Here is a 16,925-nt window from a genome sequence, read left to right on the forward strand (position 1 = left end):
CACCCATGTAATAAGCACTTGCAGCAAAACAAACGGTTATCAGCTCCCCTGGAACTCTTCCATTTCCAGTCATTAACCATCCAGGGGGAAGGAGGACATCCAACTTCTAGCACCAACATTCCCAGACACAAAGAATACATTTTGATAGTACATTTCAGGTGTCCAGGATTGAGCATTGGAATAGATTCATTAAGCTGAAAGAATTTTTCAAGACTCAGTCAGACTTTTTATATTGCATGGTGTAGAAGAATCTTAAAAATTAAATACCTTTAGGTTTGTGTATAAAGTAAAATGTATAAACTCAACGTACAAGAAGCTTTTAACATTACCTGCAATCTAGGAACACATGCTGTAAGATGTTTTTAAAGTACATGAAACAACATATTTTAAACATTTATTTTAAAATATAGCTCCCTGTTTCTCCAGAGTTTGAAGCTTATTTCCAACGGGACTTTGTAAAAGAAGTACTAGGGACTATTAATCACAGGTGCTTTAATAATTCAAAAAGTGTGTATGTAAACACACATGCCCATTGGCAATGCATCACATTGTGGGTTGGAGTAAGTAACGACCAAAATAAATACAGCTTTTGCAAGCAGAGCATAAAAACAGATACACATTTCCCAGGGTTTATTGTGCAGGAGGTTAAATACCCTCACCTTACTGATAAAATGAACTGCCTAATACTGCGACTGACTTGCTGCAAAGCCACACTGCCCTGCTTCTGAACCTGGAAAAAATATCCATTATAATGGGTTCATGTATAAGAGCACTTTCAAAAGAATCTTCGGAGGGAAGGGCATATACTCCCAGAGAAAATTTTTTTGCAAAGGCGAACCATTTTTTTTAAGCTCTAAATATATCTTATAAGTTACCAAAAACAGTTAGGATTTTATTAGGATGTTTCTTCAGAAGTTTGGGATTCTATGTTCCACCAGGTGATGCCTGATACAGCTCATGAGGCAAGGTGAGGCGGACCCCATGTTACCTTTGCCACACACTCCGGGCCGCCCCGGTTCTTTCTTTCTGGGTGCCAGATACTTCCAAGGTAACCTCCTGCTCATGCTGGCTCCTAACCTTGGTGCCAGGAAAGCGGCCCCGCTCGCCAGGCCCTTCCCCCCACTCCCCCGTTCCAGGCAGCGGCGCCGCAGCAGTGTCCGCGCCCGGAAGCCCCACGCGAGCGGTGACTTCGCTCTGCCTCGTCCTTCCCCGAAGCTCTGAGGCTTAGACTTTTCCCACCAAGTCACCCACAACCCCTCCTCCTGCCATCCCCCCTTCCTGGGGGGGGGGGAGTTTAAAGCCGGGCTCCCTTCGCATTACACTTGCCAGGGGTCCTGTCTCGGCCGGACTGGCAGGGGGCGACGGTCGGCGGCGCGGGTTCCGCGCTCCTGTTCAGCCCTAGCTCGGCGCGTGGGGGACAGACGGCCAGACCGTCCGCTGCGGGCTTTTACGCGGCCAGACTGCGCGGTCCCTCCTAGCCCGAGGGACCTACTTACACAATTGGGACTGGGCACCTTTCCCGGCCCCCGGGGAGCCGGCGCGGGCTCGGCTGTGCCCCGAAGGCTGCGGCAGCCGCGCGGCGCGGGCGTGTGGGGGTGAGAGCGAGGGCGCGCCCGGGGCCGGCCGGAGGCGGACCCCCCGTGGCAGGTGGGTGCGGCCGGCGGGAGCCGGGGCAGCGACGGTGGCGGCGGTAGCAGCAAGTGGTTGGGCCGCGCTCATTTCCTTCCCTCCCCCTCGGCCTCGGGGTCCGCCCGCGGTGCCCAGTGCGCGGCGCCCGCGGCTCGGCTCCGCGTCCCCTCCCGCCGCCGCCGGCCGCTCCCTTCCCCGCCCGTCCATGTCCCTGCCGGTGGTGCTCCCGGGCTCCTGCTGCCCTGTGGCCGGGCTCTCGGGCGGGCCGCAGGCCGGGGGCCCGGGCGCCGCGGCTGCCGCCGCCCAGGAGCCGCCGCTGCCCCCGCTGCGGCCGCGCTGGCCCCGGGCCGCCCTGCCGCCCCCCGTGCGGCCTCGCTGCGCCGCCACCGCCGCCGCAGCCGGGGTGCTGGCCGCGCCGCCCGCGCTCTCCTCCCGCCGGGCCGCCGCAGCCGCCGCCGCCGCCCCGGGCTCGGCGCTGCTACCCGCTCGCCCGCTGCTGTCGCTCGGGCTGCTGCAGCTGATCCTGGGCTGCTGCATGGTGGCGCTGAGCTTCGGGGCGCTGTCGCTGAGCAGCTCCCCTCAGGTGAAGAACTCGTGTCCGTTCTGGGCCGGCTCCTCGGTGAGTGCCGCGCGCGCCCCGCTCGCCAGGACAGGGCCCGCCGGGGGAGCGGGGGCCTCTGGCGGGTCTCCTCACTGCCCGGCGTTGCGCCCCCCTCCCCCCGCTCCCAGGGCTGAGGGTGGGGAGCACAACCCCTTAAGCCAATTGAAGTTTTGGAGGCGTTGAGGCTGGGGGAGAAAGAGGCTCAAAGAGTAGTTCAGGGGTGAATTAGTTGGGCTGCACCTGGACAGTGTCTTTTCCATGCAGGCTAAAGGATTATGTTGTTTCCATCAAGTTAATAGAATAAAATGGATTTCTAGATCTGGGAGATTGAAAGAATGGGGGTGGATGGTAGGAAAGTAGGAGAAAAATGATTCAACTTCGGGCCGTTGAGTATTTACTTCTCGGAAAACGTCTGTGCGGGGAAGATGGGCATTTGATTTGTTTTGTCCACTGAGGTGTCCACAGAGTCTGGCCCATAGTGGTGTATTTGTGGGGTGATTGAAGTGACAACTTGACTCGGGCACGCCATTTACTTTATTCCACTTTAAGGCACACGGGAACGTGAAATGTGTCGGGTAGGATGGCTCCACTCTATCCGGGGACAAGTTCAGGAGGTAATGACAGGGTGTGTGCAAACATGCTTGTACCTGGTCATTAAAGGAGGGCCCTAAACTCCCACTTGATTATTGGAGCCAGGCAGGCTGCTGTGCAGAATTGAATTCTCAAGAACCCCAAGTGTCATTAAGCACGAGCTCCCCCAAGCCTCCAGAGCAGCTGACCAGAGTTGTCTACCCGCCTGCAGCGACCTGGCCCTGCTTGTTCCAATGGGGAGGGCTGTTCTGGGGCAAAAGGTGCCCAGCCTCTGGGGAAGGCTGCTGCCTTCAGTGTCTGTGGACTCCAGGTGGCTCCTCATCCCTGCCTCCTAAAATGTCCTAGCGTCTAAGGCATCCAGCCTCTTGAGGTTTGCTGGGTGTTGAGAGACTTGGAAATAAGTCTTTGTGGAATGATTGTGGAAGATGCATATTTGAAAGTAAAGGACCTTTTAATGAAGTAACTAAATCACAAAGTCTGGCAGTGCCCGTAGTTTGAATAAGACGTGTAATGACCATATGTGCCAAATAAACATAAAACTGTCCTTTTGCAGGTCCACACATACCCAGGTCCAAGACCAAATTTTAAGAATATAGGGAGAACTAATTGAACCCAAAGTAATTGTTTGAATAAGAACATCAAGAACATTAAGTACTGTGAGCCCAGCCTGACATTTTATACTTAAACAGATGCCAGTTTGCTCTCCTTTTGAAATACTTTGATGCTGGATGGTCTGACTGGTACAGCCTGTGCTGTGGAGTTCACGCTCTGTTCATCATGTTGGAGGAATCCCACCCTCCTGGCCCTGCCACTGGGCTCTCCCCATGGCCTCCTGGAGACTTTTTTTTTTTTTTTAAACAACAGGGTAGGGATTAGATTCATTATGCTCCCTAGTCCACTCATCAGACTAAATTCAGCCAAATGGTGGATGCATTTCATTTCTCTAAGTGCCATGGGCCAGAAGTGAATCTTGCATACATTTGTAAGGATTTCCTCTGTATGAAATCATGATCTCTTGTCCTCTCAAAGATAGCTAGTTTAGGAAGATTTAAACCTATTTTTTTTCCTTTTCTGAAATCAAAACCCCAAATCAGTGTACTACTGCGAATTATTTCAGAGGTGAGTACACTTCGATGTCAGTCAAACCACTGTTGGATTTTATGAAGTACATATAGCTAAAAAAAAAAAAAAAAGGGGGGGGGCCATCAGCCGGAAGATGAAGGCTGTTCCTGGACCTGCTGGCTGGGCGTGTCCTTGTTTTCTAGGACCCAGCAACACAGAGCAGGGAAAGAATCAGTGCCTTGGAACTAAATTCTCTTCTGTCCAGTTGTTTTCCACACCCCACCCCTCAGCTCTATATGCGAACCTGCAATTGTTCATTATGCTTATTTTTTTGTGGCCCGTTTCGGAGGTTGACCACAGAATTTGCAAAGTGACCATAGAACCAACAGAAACTGCGTGTCCAGAATGACTGGGTAGTATTTGAGGATGACATTAGGCACCATGATCACGGTGTTTTAGGAAGAAGTTTCACCAGTAGCATATGCCTTTTGAATTTATGCACACGAGAGAGGCTTTTTGTTTGTTTGTGTGTGCGTGCTTTGTTTTGTTTTTTTAACTCTGCATTATGGGAAATTTTAAATTTACTCAAACATTTTTCAGTGAACGCTCCCATGCCTCTCACCCAGCTCCAACAACTGCTTCATCTCTGTGTCCTCCTGGCTTTGCTGCTGGCTCTGTGTGTTCAGAGAGTATCAGAAGGATGAGTGTTTTAAGCAGTGTAGGAATGAGCTCCATCATGCGCCCTAGGCCATTTGTCAGATTAACTGCCCACATTATTTTGAAGCCAGTCTCAGACATCACACCGTTTCATCTGTAAATAGTTCAACATGTGTATGATTTTTAAAAGAAAAGCTAAACAGCAGAAAATATAAACAGAATAGAGAGAGAGCATAGATGTGACCGGGCAGGTCTTAAGAACCCCCCCCCCCCCGCACTTTTCACAGGTTATTATGAAAATTTTAAATCTCAGCAAATCTAGAAAGAATAGTATAATGAACCCCTATTTACCTCTCATCCAGCTTCAGTAGTTAATCAACACATGGCCACTTCTCACCCACACCCACTCCCCCTACTGGATTATTTTAAGGTAACTCCCTGGTATCATAATTTCAGCCATGAAATATTTCAGTATGGATTTCTAAAAGAAAGCGGCTTAATAGACAAAGCAAGGGCTTAATAGCACATTGTAATATACTAATAGAATGAGAGCTAAACTAAGGTTTTTATGAAAAAAGCTTAAAAATTATGACTTGAGGACGGCAGCGTTGGATTTTTTTTAAATATCAGCTTTATTGATATATAATTCACATTCCATACAATTCACCTATTTATGGCGTGCAATGCAATGACCTTTGGTGAATTCATGGAGATGTGCAACCATCGCCACAACCAATTTTAGAAAGTTGTCATCACCTCAAAAAGAAACTCTGTACCCATTATCAGTCACCCCCATTTCCCCCTTGGCCCTTTTATCCCTAGGCAACCACTCATTAATCTACTTTCTGTGTCTATGGATTATTCTGGACATTTCACATAGATGGAATCATCCAATATGTGGTCCTTTGTCACTGGTTCATTTCACTTAGCATAATGTTTGCAAGTTTCATTCAGATTATGGCGTGCTTCATTCCTTCATTGCCAAATAGGATTCTACCATGTGGACATACGATGTTTTATTTATCCCTCAGAAGTTTTGTTGGCATATGCAACTAGGTAGTTGAGTGGTAGTGTCAGTTCGTCTAAGGTTACTTTGGACCCACGTTGGAACACAGTGGAAGGATATCTTCATCTCCTGAGCTTTGAATGACCATGACGTGCCTTAGTCGGCTCTAGTGATTAAATTGGCAGATCTTTCAGCTTCAGTAAAAATTTTGCTTCTATATTTGATACAAAACTAAATTCAAGGGACAAATATATTCATTAAAAGGACTAATTTATTAACACACTGTAATTCAAGAACATTTTCCCATATATACCTCTGTTAAGTGTTCTCACCTTGAGCCTGAGATTTGGAAGCTGCCTTCACTTGTCTGGACCTTGAAGACATTTTATCTATTTTACTATATATTTAAGAATTAACAAGTCCTATAAAGAGTCTTTTTCCATACTTTACATTCATGCTGTCAGCAATTGGAAGGGAGTGTTTTTAATGTACTCATTGTTTTTGAGCATTCCGTGATCATTTATTTTCTTCCTGGTATTGGTTAGGGACTCAGTCTACTATTATACCTGAAGGGCATGAAACTAAGAGATTAGCCACTTTTGAAAGCATCATGAAGTTTAACTCCAGGTGGGTAGCAGAAGGAGAATCTCCAAGACCATGTTCAGGTCATGCTGTCCTGGCTTTTGATTTGGGGGCACATTTAGTTACTACCACACTGCACTGGATTAATGAAGGAGTAGAGGATTGCATTGGTTTGTGTCTTCTTCAAAAAACAAAATTCCTTATTCTGATGACATATACGATCCTTGGAAGATATTTCAGACAAATGGCAGAGCATTGGTTATTGTTAATTTTTGCTCTTCTCTGGGAGCCTTAACATCCTTAATATTATCTGCATACATCTCTGCTTTGAGTCACTGACCTAAACTCATGGTCCTCCCACCCTTGAGTCTGTATTCTTTGTCAAGATTCTGGTTCCTTATAAAGAGACAGATGTTGGTGAACCCTAACGTAAACATTTTTTAAAAAATTGCAGTGATGAGACATAAAAAAGAACGAATGGTTCAAAGGAGAAACTAACTCAAAAATTCTGAAGTCTCTACCAGTGAAACAACAGTAACTACATTTCTTCTATCATAATCACCAAGTACTACTTCAGTATTTATGGGCCATTTTAAATACAATTTTTGTGATGATTTTATTGATTTCTTTGGTCCTTTATTTTACATGGCAGCAGAGTGACATTGATAAATTCTTGAGTAAGTCGTTGAGCCTCTCAGCCTCAGTTACCCATCTGTAAAATGGATACAATGATTCTTGCCTCAGAACTGATTTTGTGAGGGTGTAATTAGAGAACATACAGGAGAACTTGCCGCTGGGCCCTGGTACCAGGCCTGGCATATAGTAGAACCTCTATCAGTGTTTTTTAAACATCAAGGCAATATTTAATCCAAGTAAAGTGAAAAGGCCAATTTTCTCTGGGACATTCTAGTAACCATCATGTATACGTTAGAAATATCCAGGTGCCCACTTCCTCAGTCTTTTTAATGAATCATGTTGGACAGATGGGGAAGAATGATACACACCAGCACATACACATGCACACACACATTTTTTAAAATTGCCAGTGTGAAAGTTATAGGGCAAGATAGATTGTTGAGAGGTTTGGTTATTTTGTGCTTAATTCATAAGGTAAACATGGTACATTTACAGCTTGGCTCTTTTTATCTCTATGTTCAGCTATAGCAACTTTTGGCAAACAATCCAGAACATTTTTTCCCTAAGGCATGTTCGTGGATAGCAAAGGAAAAATAGGGCAGTAAAATAATAAGCTTTTGATCTTAATGATTTGATTTTTAAGTTGGGAAATTAAGGCACATTAACCATATGTGGTGGGTAATAATGATTCTTGCATGAAGTATCTTGGAATTCTTCTCTGCAATATCTTTGAAAAAAGAAAGGCCTCTGCTTTTTCCTACAAGTTACAAGGAATGGGATACAAGTGAGTGAAACCAAAATTATAATAAATCTCATTGTAGTAATATAGAGATAATTTAGTGTTAGAAAATAGGTGCTCGCCTGTTCATTCAGGGCAAGTTTCATCTTGCGCTGGGTGGAAAGAATGCTGATGAAGTTGTTTTTTGCTGTTGGTATACTCTTAGGAAGCACAAGAGTGAAAAATGTATTTAGGTTGAAAGAGTCTTCTTTGAGCAGGTGCATCCCCTGTTTCTGATCTTCATTCATTCATTTATTCACCATCCATTCATTCATTTGTTGACTCTGGCCATAAGTAACTGAGTGACTCTAACAGCTTGAATACTCAGATCCAAACCCTCATGGGATTACCAGTGAGTGTAAAACACAATCAAACAAGTAATAGCATTGTGGTGTAATGGGTACTATGGAGGGCTAGTGTTAAGGGACCTTCTTGTCCCTTCTGACGGAGCGCCAGCTACTGCTACTACTGAGGGAGATGGAGGTATTGAATGTTCTGCCTCCTTCTCTCCTTTTCCTCACCCTTCTTGCCATTTATGAATTCCCTGCAGTCCCAGATGAAATGCGAGCATCTATTTCCTAAGTGTTGAGCTCTAAAAAATTCATCCCCCGCTGCAGCTCTTCTGTTCCTCATTCCAGAGGATTCTAACTATTCAGTCTCTGCCTCACCTCTCACAGGGTTCCATAAGTGTTGTAGGGTTTAATAGGACTTGAAGAATGAGAGAAATTGAGTAGAAATAGGTATATGCCTTTGTTGCCGGGTTTAGGACTGAGGTGGATGTAACTATAACTCCCACCTGCGACTGGAACGTATTTTCTTTTTTTTTTTTTTTTAAAGATTTTATTTATTTATTTGACAGAGATAGAGACAGCCAGTGAGAGAGGGAACACAAGCAGGGGGAGTGGGAGAGGAAGAAGCAGGCTCATAGCAGAAGAGCCTGATGTGGGGCTCGATCCCAGAATGCCGGGATCACGCCCTGAGCCGAAGGCAGACGCTTAACCGCTGTGCCACCCAGGTGCCCCTGGAATGTAATTTCTTAAAGCATCCCTGTAAAGAAGGGTGGTTTACAAAAATCCTGCTAGGATTTAATGTGAGTGTGTGCTGAGTCTATAAAATAATTCAAATGGAAATTTATTTATTACCTTTTTTTTATTTCTTTTTTTTTATATAATGATTTTTTATTATATTATGTTAGTCACCATACAGTATTATTTATTACCTTTAAACGTTTTGCCTTACAATCCATGAACATGGTATATGTTGATTTGAGTCTTCATTTAATACTGCTTAATAAGGTTTATATTTTAATAAGGTTTATATTTCTTCCTACTGGGTTTTAAGTATCTTTGAGGTCATATGTATTTTGAGATTATTGATATTTATTATTTGTCAAATACATTTTGTACATGTTTTTATAAAATTATGTTTTAAGTTTAGTTTATTGCTCATATATGCAAAATCCCCTCTCAAAAAATAATAAAGATAGCTTAGTCCCTTTGTCCCAGAGACCCTTGATTTTAAATGACAATTGTATCTGTTATGATCTATTAAATATATGAATACACATATATGTATTTACCCCTTTCACCTTAGCAACCCTATTCCTGGGATTTTGTCCAACAGAAACAAAAAGCACTTGTTTTTAAGCATTATTTGGCCATGGATGGTTACCACAGCATTGATTGTGAGGGCAAAAAACTGGAAATAGAGTGAGTATCAATGAATATGAAAATGACCAAATGCATTGGGTAAGCCATATAAAGGAGTATTATGTAGCCATTAAACAGAAATGAATGAGAGCTGTTCCACTGGACATGAAGTGATTCCCTTGAGATATTTATTGAGAAAGAAAAAGAAGAGGAGGGAAAGTATCTTTTATGACCCATTTTTTATAAAAGTTCACCTCTGTGCATGTGTATATATACACATACACATATTTGTCTAGCAATAAGAATTTACAGAAAACTATGTACATGTGTAAAATATGTAAACACACCAAATTGTTAATGGGGTGAGGGTGAGATTATGTGGCTGGTGGGGGAGATGGAGAGTATAGCTGAGGTCACTTGCTATTTTTACCGGCATTTGTGGGTTGGGCTGGACACCTCATTTTAATGATAATACTGTCTTAATGGAAAAAATGTGTTCCAAGAAGCTCAACCTCAGGGTTCTGTATTGAGGGAGACAGGTGGTCTAAATACCAAACAGTAAGTGGTAATTCACATCATGTTTTTATTTTAGTGAAGTGGGCTGTTTGTGTTTCCCTCAAGGGCAGTCCGATGTTTCAGTTATGTTTTTACAAAAAGGGTTGCATTTCCTCAGTAAGCAGCAGGGCGGGCAGGCAGGGAGCACACGCCCATGTGGGCACACACACATACACGCGTGCACACATAAAGACTTATCATGCGCACACACGTGCGAGAGTCCATGCCCGCACACAGCCTGCAGGTGGAGACAGCACCGGATTGCAGGGAATCCGGAGGAATCGCTCTCATCATGGCAGGGTAAACGTTTGAGTTCGAGGAGACCCAGAGATGTTTTCCTCCACGTCCCACATCTCTAAGGAAACGAGAGTGAGGACCAGAAAAGTGATCTGACTTGGCCTAGGTTGCATAGTTATTTAGAAGCCAGGTGGGGAACCTGGACTCCAAGGGCTCATGGATTTCACCTTCCAATTTGTCAAGTAGATGCGGTCGCATGCAGATACATGCCCTGTCTCCAGGCAGAAATCATTCAGAATGAAGAAAGAGCCCATTGCATTTAAGATGATTACACGGATCTCATGCCTGGTGGGCAGGCAGCTGTTTAAACATACATGGGGGGCGCCTGGGTGGCTCTGTCCGTGAAGCCTCTGCCTTCCGCTCAGGTCATGATCCCAGGGTCCTGGGATCGAGCCCCGCATCGGGGCTTTATGCTCAGCGGGGAGCCTGCTTCTCCCTCTCCCTTTGCCTGCCGCTCCCCCTGCTTGTTCTCTCTCTCTATATATGTGTGTTAAATAAATGATTAAAGTCTTAAAAACAAAACCAAATGTACATGGGATACGAGGATCTGTTGCCTATCTGCCCGTATGTGGTTTCTGGTCCTTGATGTAAGTGGGTAGACGTGTCCTCTGCTGGTTTGACACTGTGCAGTGGTTTACTCTCAGCCAGTAAATGGAGAACGGAGGGCGTGGTGGCTGGCTTGTGAGCTTGGAATCTAAAGTAACACTGTAAAATCCCTATTGATTTGTAGCTGATAAACAATAATTGTGAACTGGCACATTTGAGGGATTTTGGTAAAAAGTGTACGTAAAGGCAAACCCTCATAACAGCCTTGAGCAGATGCAGGCACGCTGTTCCACAAAGCGGAGTGTGCTCCCCGCGACACCACAGTGTCCCTGAGCCGAAGAGTCACTTTGATTGTCCTTTCCCAACGGCTTAGTGAGCTGTGTTACCCAGAGAGCTGACGGTGATTTTCAGTTTGCATTTTGGCCAAATGCTGATTCTTCTTTACCCAGGATTTTAGATTGTTGTTTATCGAAGTGTCGTTTTGCAACGTGAGACTTTTCTCACTATCATCCCTCCTCTCTTTGTGGAGTAAAGACTCAGGAATATTTATTGGTTGCCGGTCCTGTGACAGGCGCCAGGCTGGGAGCCGAGGATTGGGAGACAAGGTAGGAGTTCACCGTCGGTGGGCAAGGCAAAGGTGCACCTCTCAAGTTATTGGGACAGAGAGCATTTGGGGGAAACACTGTGTAGAGGGCTTCCTGGAGTGTGCCAGGAGTGTGGGGTGGTGGGATCCGTGAAGGCTTCTCGGAGGAGGTGACTGCTAGTCAGGATCTTGCAGGATACATAGTAGTTCTCAGGCAGCTATGAGGGGAGCTGGGAGAAGATGCTGCAGCCAAGAGAAGCTCAGAGCCTTGCAGCATCTGCCAGCCTGACGGGGGACCGGTGTACCTGGGAGGAAGATGGGTGGGGGGACAGGCAGGGATGCATAGAAGCCAGGCTTGAGAAGTGGGCAGAGGAAGATTCCGAGAGACCTTGTGTACCACTTCGGGGAGTTCACTTGTCCCGCAAAGGATGGGTACCCACCTTATGAAGGGAGGGTGGCAGCCACGCATACGTCATATGAGGCTGACAACGGCAACATGTTAGGTGCTCAGGGCAGGGCGCTTGGATCAACAATACTGGTTCCTTCACTGACTGGATGGATAGTCTACTTCCCGTGTGGTGGTGGTGGTGTTGTTGTTGTTGTTCTTCTTCTTCTTTTTAAGATTTTATTTATTTATTTGAGAGAGAGAGAGAGAGCACAAGCAGGGGAGGGGCAGAGGGGCAAGCAGACTCCCCACGGAGTAGGGAGCCCTAAGAGGGGCTTGATCCTAGGACCCCGGGATCATGACCCCAGCTGAAGGCAGATGCTCAACCGACTGAGCCACCCAGGCATCCCTCTTTGTATGTTCTTAATTGACCTTAAGAAAAAACATACACAGTCAATAAAAAAGCTTTGGGGCCTTGGGGGGAGGGAGAGTCCAAAGTGGTCTACCAGGGCTCATGTAATCAGCAAGAATATTAAACGTTAGAATTAGAAGGCTCTGAAATTTCAGGGTTTTTTGGAAAAAAAATATATACTTTCGAGACTAGGATTAGTTTCGTGGAATTGGTCCCTCTCCTAGATTTATGACACTGCTTATCTTTCTAGGTGATACTCTCTGGAATCATAGGATTAACAACTTGGAAACGGCCTATGATACTCCTGGTATGTAGTGATCTCATAAACTGTTACCCTTTGTACAATGTGCTATGTGAGAAGTCTGTCGGAATCAGCCACTGAAGAAATGCCGAAGCTTTCTTGTTCATTAAAAAAAGAAGCTAGCAATGCATATTCTTGGAAGTCAGACGTTCTCATAACGGTAAAGCGAGATGATAATTTTGCCAGTTTTCTGATTCATTTTAAACTTCTTATGTACCCAGGATTAGATCCAGTATCTAGTTCCAGGATTAGATCCACTGTAAAGATGTAATTTTAAAAATCAGTTTGCTATGGGCATTTTAAAACATATACTAAAGCGAAGGGACTAATATAATGAACTCTCTACACTGATCCCCCGGCTTCAGCAACTACCAACTCAGCCAGTCTTGTTCAGCTAGACCCTCACCCATCCATTCCTCTGCTCCTCACATTCTTTTTCCCTGAATATTCTTTCGAAGTAAATCTCAGATGTTAAATCATGAATACATAATTTTTTATTGTTATCGTGCTTTGGTTGGACAATCTCAGAGTTTCATGACTTAGACTCTCTGTATTCTCTATCACACATCTATAATATTTTCATGGTAATAAAGACATATATTGGTAACTTTATCCTTTTTTTTAGTTATTGAGGTAAAATACACATAATATAAAGTTAACCAGTTTTAAAGTTCACAATTCAGTGGCATTTAGTACATTCCCAATATTCGTTCTTTTGTTTTTATTTGCTATGTCCTTTGGATTCAGGGAATACTATGAAAATAGACAATTGCCAGTGGAATTGCCAACTTTCAAAGATGAAGTAGAAGGTCTGACAAATGTGATTTGAAGTACATATACTGAAAAAAAATTTTTTTTTCTATATAACGTCTCTTCTGATTTTTCTCCCATCCGTTTTTGAAATAGGGTTAAATAATTTTCTAAAACCATTTTGTGTATGTAGTTAACAGTTCATCTTCAACTGCCCACTGTTTGCTGGGTGGTGGGGAATAAATACAAAACTAGCTAAATTCTTAAATGCAGGGAGAAGAAGCCCACTGTAGAATACAGTCCACGTAACGGATCCCAGTACTGTGCTGACGGTCTTGAAAAACTAAAGAGTCTTCAGGCCCACAAGACAATTCAGGCAACATTTTAGAAGTCCATCAATTATGGCATTTAGTGAAACTCTCAATATTTCTGACAGGAGTGAATTATTGGTGCAGCATTTTAACGTACGAGACAGCAGGGTAGAAGAAAATGAGGCTTCGATGAGTTTTATGGCATGTGCTATGAGTGGCTGAGGTCTGTTTTGCAACAACTCTTTAGAAAAATGTTGGATGGTGTCCAGTGTTTATACTAACATTTGGTTATAGGAGTCATTTTTGCCCTGATTTTTCCATTAGGTCAATATTGAAATGCTCAGTAATACAAAACTCAGGTATTCAAATTAAAATCAGAAAATCTCTAATGCTATGTGTACTTTTAAGATTCCAAAAAAAAAAAATGGTGAGGAAAATATGAGCGAGTGTTCTGGGTAGATATTTAGAAGGTGGACCTTTTAAGACATTTATTTCTCTAACATTGTTTCCTTTTGGAAAGGTGCCTCATAGATTTATTATGTGAGCTCAAACAACTGTAAAAGAAAATGACCTTGATAGAGATATATCTTTATTATATGCCTTTAGATTTATTTCTCAACTTCGTTGATAAGTATAGGTACAACTCTGTCAAAGTTATAACCAGTTTGTATGACCCATGTTGCCCTCTGCTTTTTCTAATATTACATTAGTTATGTCCATATCAGTAAATATTATGTTTCTGTGCACAAGGAGTCCACATGCCTGCCTGAATGGCATTCTGTCATATTTCTGGATTACCATCAGTTATAAGCCTGTTGGACACATGGGCTTCTATATTTCGGCTGTTACAAATTACATATTTAGAAGGTCAAGTAGAGATTGTTTTGAAATGTTAATTAGTGTTGATTTATAAAGAAGATTAATTAGTTGATAGGAATTGTACAAGGACAAACTTTCTGGGTATATCAATAGATCGTTCAAGCCTCGGTCAATATCATAAGTGAAAAGCTTCAGTTCACGTGAATCTTAGTAATATTCTGTTATAACTTGTGCCATATGCCTTTGTTATGTTAAAAAATAAAAAAATCATGTGATGTGATGAAAGAAACTGGATACGCCAGTCAGACACTCATAGTCTGAGTTCCAGCTCATCCCCTGAAGAGCTGTATAATGTACAAGCCACTTAACTTTCCTGAGTGTAGTTTTCTTTTCTTTTCTTTTTTTTAATGTTTTTTTATTATATTATGCTAGTCACCATACAGTACATCCCTGGTTTTTGACGTAAAGTTCGATGATTCATTAGTTGCGTATAACACCCAGTGCACCATGCAATACGTGCCCTCCTTACTACCCATCACCACCCTATCCCATTCTCCCACCCCCCCTCCCCATGAACAGAGGGAATAATCTAGTGACACCAACGGGTGGCTCTGACTTCCCCCCACCCTCCCCATAATGGCTGCTTCACCTTTTCTCTGGCTTCCCCCAGACCCTTTCCTGAGCTTAGGGAATGTGCCATTGGATGATTTGGGGTGGGAGGTCACGTTCCATCAGAGAGCCAGGAGGGCCCTGTGGGTCTCTGTTCCCGCAGACGGGGGCTTGGCTGGTCAGTTCCAGCCCTTCTCCCCTTCATGCCCTGTACTCTACCCACAGGGGCACCTTCTGACTGGGACGCAGCCAGGCTGTCTTCACCCCTGGTTCCTTCTTCCCCTAGCTGTTTGCTTGGCTGGCTCCATTTCTTCTGGGTCTCAGCTCAGCAGTCAGTTCCTGAAGGAGACCTTCTCTGCCCACCGATGACAGTGGCCCATCGTCCCTGCCTCTCAGCGTGTCCCAGCACTGACTGATTTTGGCTTCATAATCTGTAATTAGCCTGTGTGCTGCTTGTTCACTACTTGCTGTGTGTCTCCCCATCATAGATAGTTGTATGAAGACGCGGGTCTTGTCCGTCTTCTTCACCCTGTGTCCCCAGGGCCAGTGTGCTCGATACACATCCATTTGATTTGTCAGCCAATGAGAAATTTAGGTCCTAGGTTCTCGACGTTTCTTTCTTACTTTTGTCTTAAATTTCTCTCACTTGTTTCTGTCCTCTAGAACGTTATATTCTTCCCCTTTTTACGTCAGGGTGGTTAGGGTGTATATGGGTGGTGGAGATTGGGGGGGCAGGTCGGTCTTTCCAGGGCCCTTTGAGAGGCGAGCTGTTCTCGTTGTGAGTTGTTGGGTGCACACTCACCTAGAACACTTGAATCCTTCCTTTTGAAACCTGTTTATACTTGTGCTCCTTCTTCTGTGATTGTTTCAGTGATTGCATTCGGTTTTATCCTGGTGTGAACAGAGAAGTCTCAGTCTGACCCAATTCCTTCAAATTCAAGTTTTCGTGGAAACTCAAGAGTTGGAAGCGTTCATTTACTGGATCCCCTTCCTTATACCGATGAAATACTCATGTGTCCAGAGCAAAAATAATAATCTTGGGACATCGTTTGTACACGTTTCTAGCTATTTTTGGCTATGACTAGGCTCAAGCTAGAGTGTATGTGCGTGTACGCGCACTTCCGTGTGTGTGCACGCATCATTTCAGGTTGTGTGTTTTCTATCAAGAACAAACGTTTTCCATTTTTAAAGAATGTTCTTATTTCTTCGAGGTATCTCCTTTTTCATCCTAGTAAAATGGTTTATAAGTTTTTAGAACTTAAAGACTCCATGTTGGGATAATCAAAGATTGTCTTGTCTTGGCACCTCAATTAAAAAATGGAATTGTCTTAATAAGATGTTTTTCTTTGGTGGTCCATTTGGTAAGAATTCCCACTGTGAAAGCCTAGGCAGATGTTCAGCCTATAGTTTTGGTTGCTTATGAAGTGGTCGTTTGGGGTGAATATACCCTTAAAGCTGATACAAAGATCGCTTTATTCTTTAGTGTCAAGAATGAAGGTACTTCCTTGGTGGTGGTCTTCGGTCACATATGGTGTTTGCTCTCAACTGTGGGCCATGTGGATTTGCACTCTGAACTGAGAATAGAAGAGGTAAATGAACTGGCTATTTAAAAAAAAAATGATCCGTCAGTTTCTCTTCTAACTTCAAGATTATGGAATTTAGGGTAAAACTTCATTACCCAAAAGGAGACTAAAAAATGGTTTTGATATGATATACAGACATTCCGTCCTCTCATCTAACTGTCCAGGCAGGCTAGGCTGGCAGACATGGTTCTGTGCCACAAAGCCATTTGGGGATTCGGGTTCTTCCCATGTTATTGTGCCTTGAAGGGAGAGTCATGGATCACCCAGACACTGTCAGGAGATTGAGGAATTAGCCCACCAGATGGTCAGAAATACTTGTAGGTGGCTTAGCTGCAAGATAGATGGTGGCCCTTTCATTTCTGATGACATGAAGACCAGGAGGGGTCAGAAGACCTGTGGGCAGTTTAGGGATCTGTACATTTATAAAATGAGCTCTTAAGCTCCAGCTTTGTGCATTCTGATTCTTTCAAGTCTATTTCTTGGTTGTCAGAAATTTGGAATGAGCCTTAGTTTGAGAGTTCAAGAAACCTGCATTTTAATGCTGACACGTTACCACTAGTTATTGGCGACCTGGGGGACATCT

General features: G+C 44.0%; 1 protein-coding gene across 2 annotated transcripts in view; it reads left to right on the forward strand.

Moving 5' to 3' along the window:
• The first annotated feature begins 1,819 nt into the window (after positions 1 to 1,819).
• ENTREP1 (endosomal transmembrane epsin interactor 1) overlaps positions 1,820 to 16,925 on the forward strand; it is a 61,162-nt gene continuing 46,056 nt past the window's right edge. The window contains exons 1-2 of one of the 2 annotated variants that reach the window (XM_048218279.2): positions 1,820 to 2,248; positions 12,220 to 12,276. In XM_048218279.2, the coding sequence (XP_048074236.2) occupies positions 1,835 to 2,248; positions 12,220 to 12,276 (471 nt within the window). In that variant the 5' untranslated portion in view covers positions 1,820 to 1,834. The remainder of the gene's footprint in view (positions 2,249 to 12,219; positions 12,277 to 16,925) is intronic. The other variant, XM_026519340.4, reaches the window with a different exon arrangement.

Source organism: Ursus arctos, unplaced genomic scaffold (genome assembly GCF_023065955.2).
Source record: "Ursus arctos isolate Adak ecotype North America unplaced genomic scaffold, UrsArc2.0 scaffold_33, whole genome shotgun sequence".
Classification (NCBI taxonomy): Eukaryota; Metazoa; Chordata; class Mammalia; order Carnivora; family Ursidae; genus Ursus; species Ursus arctos.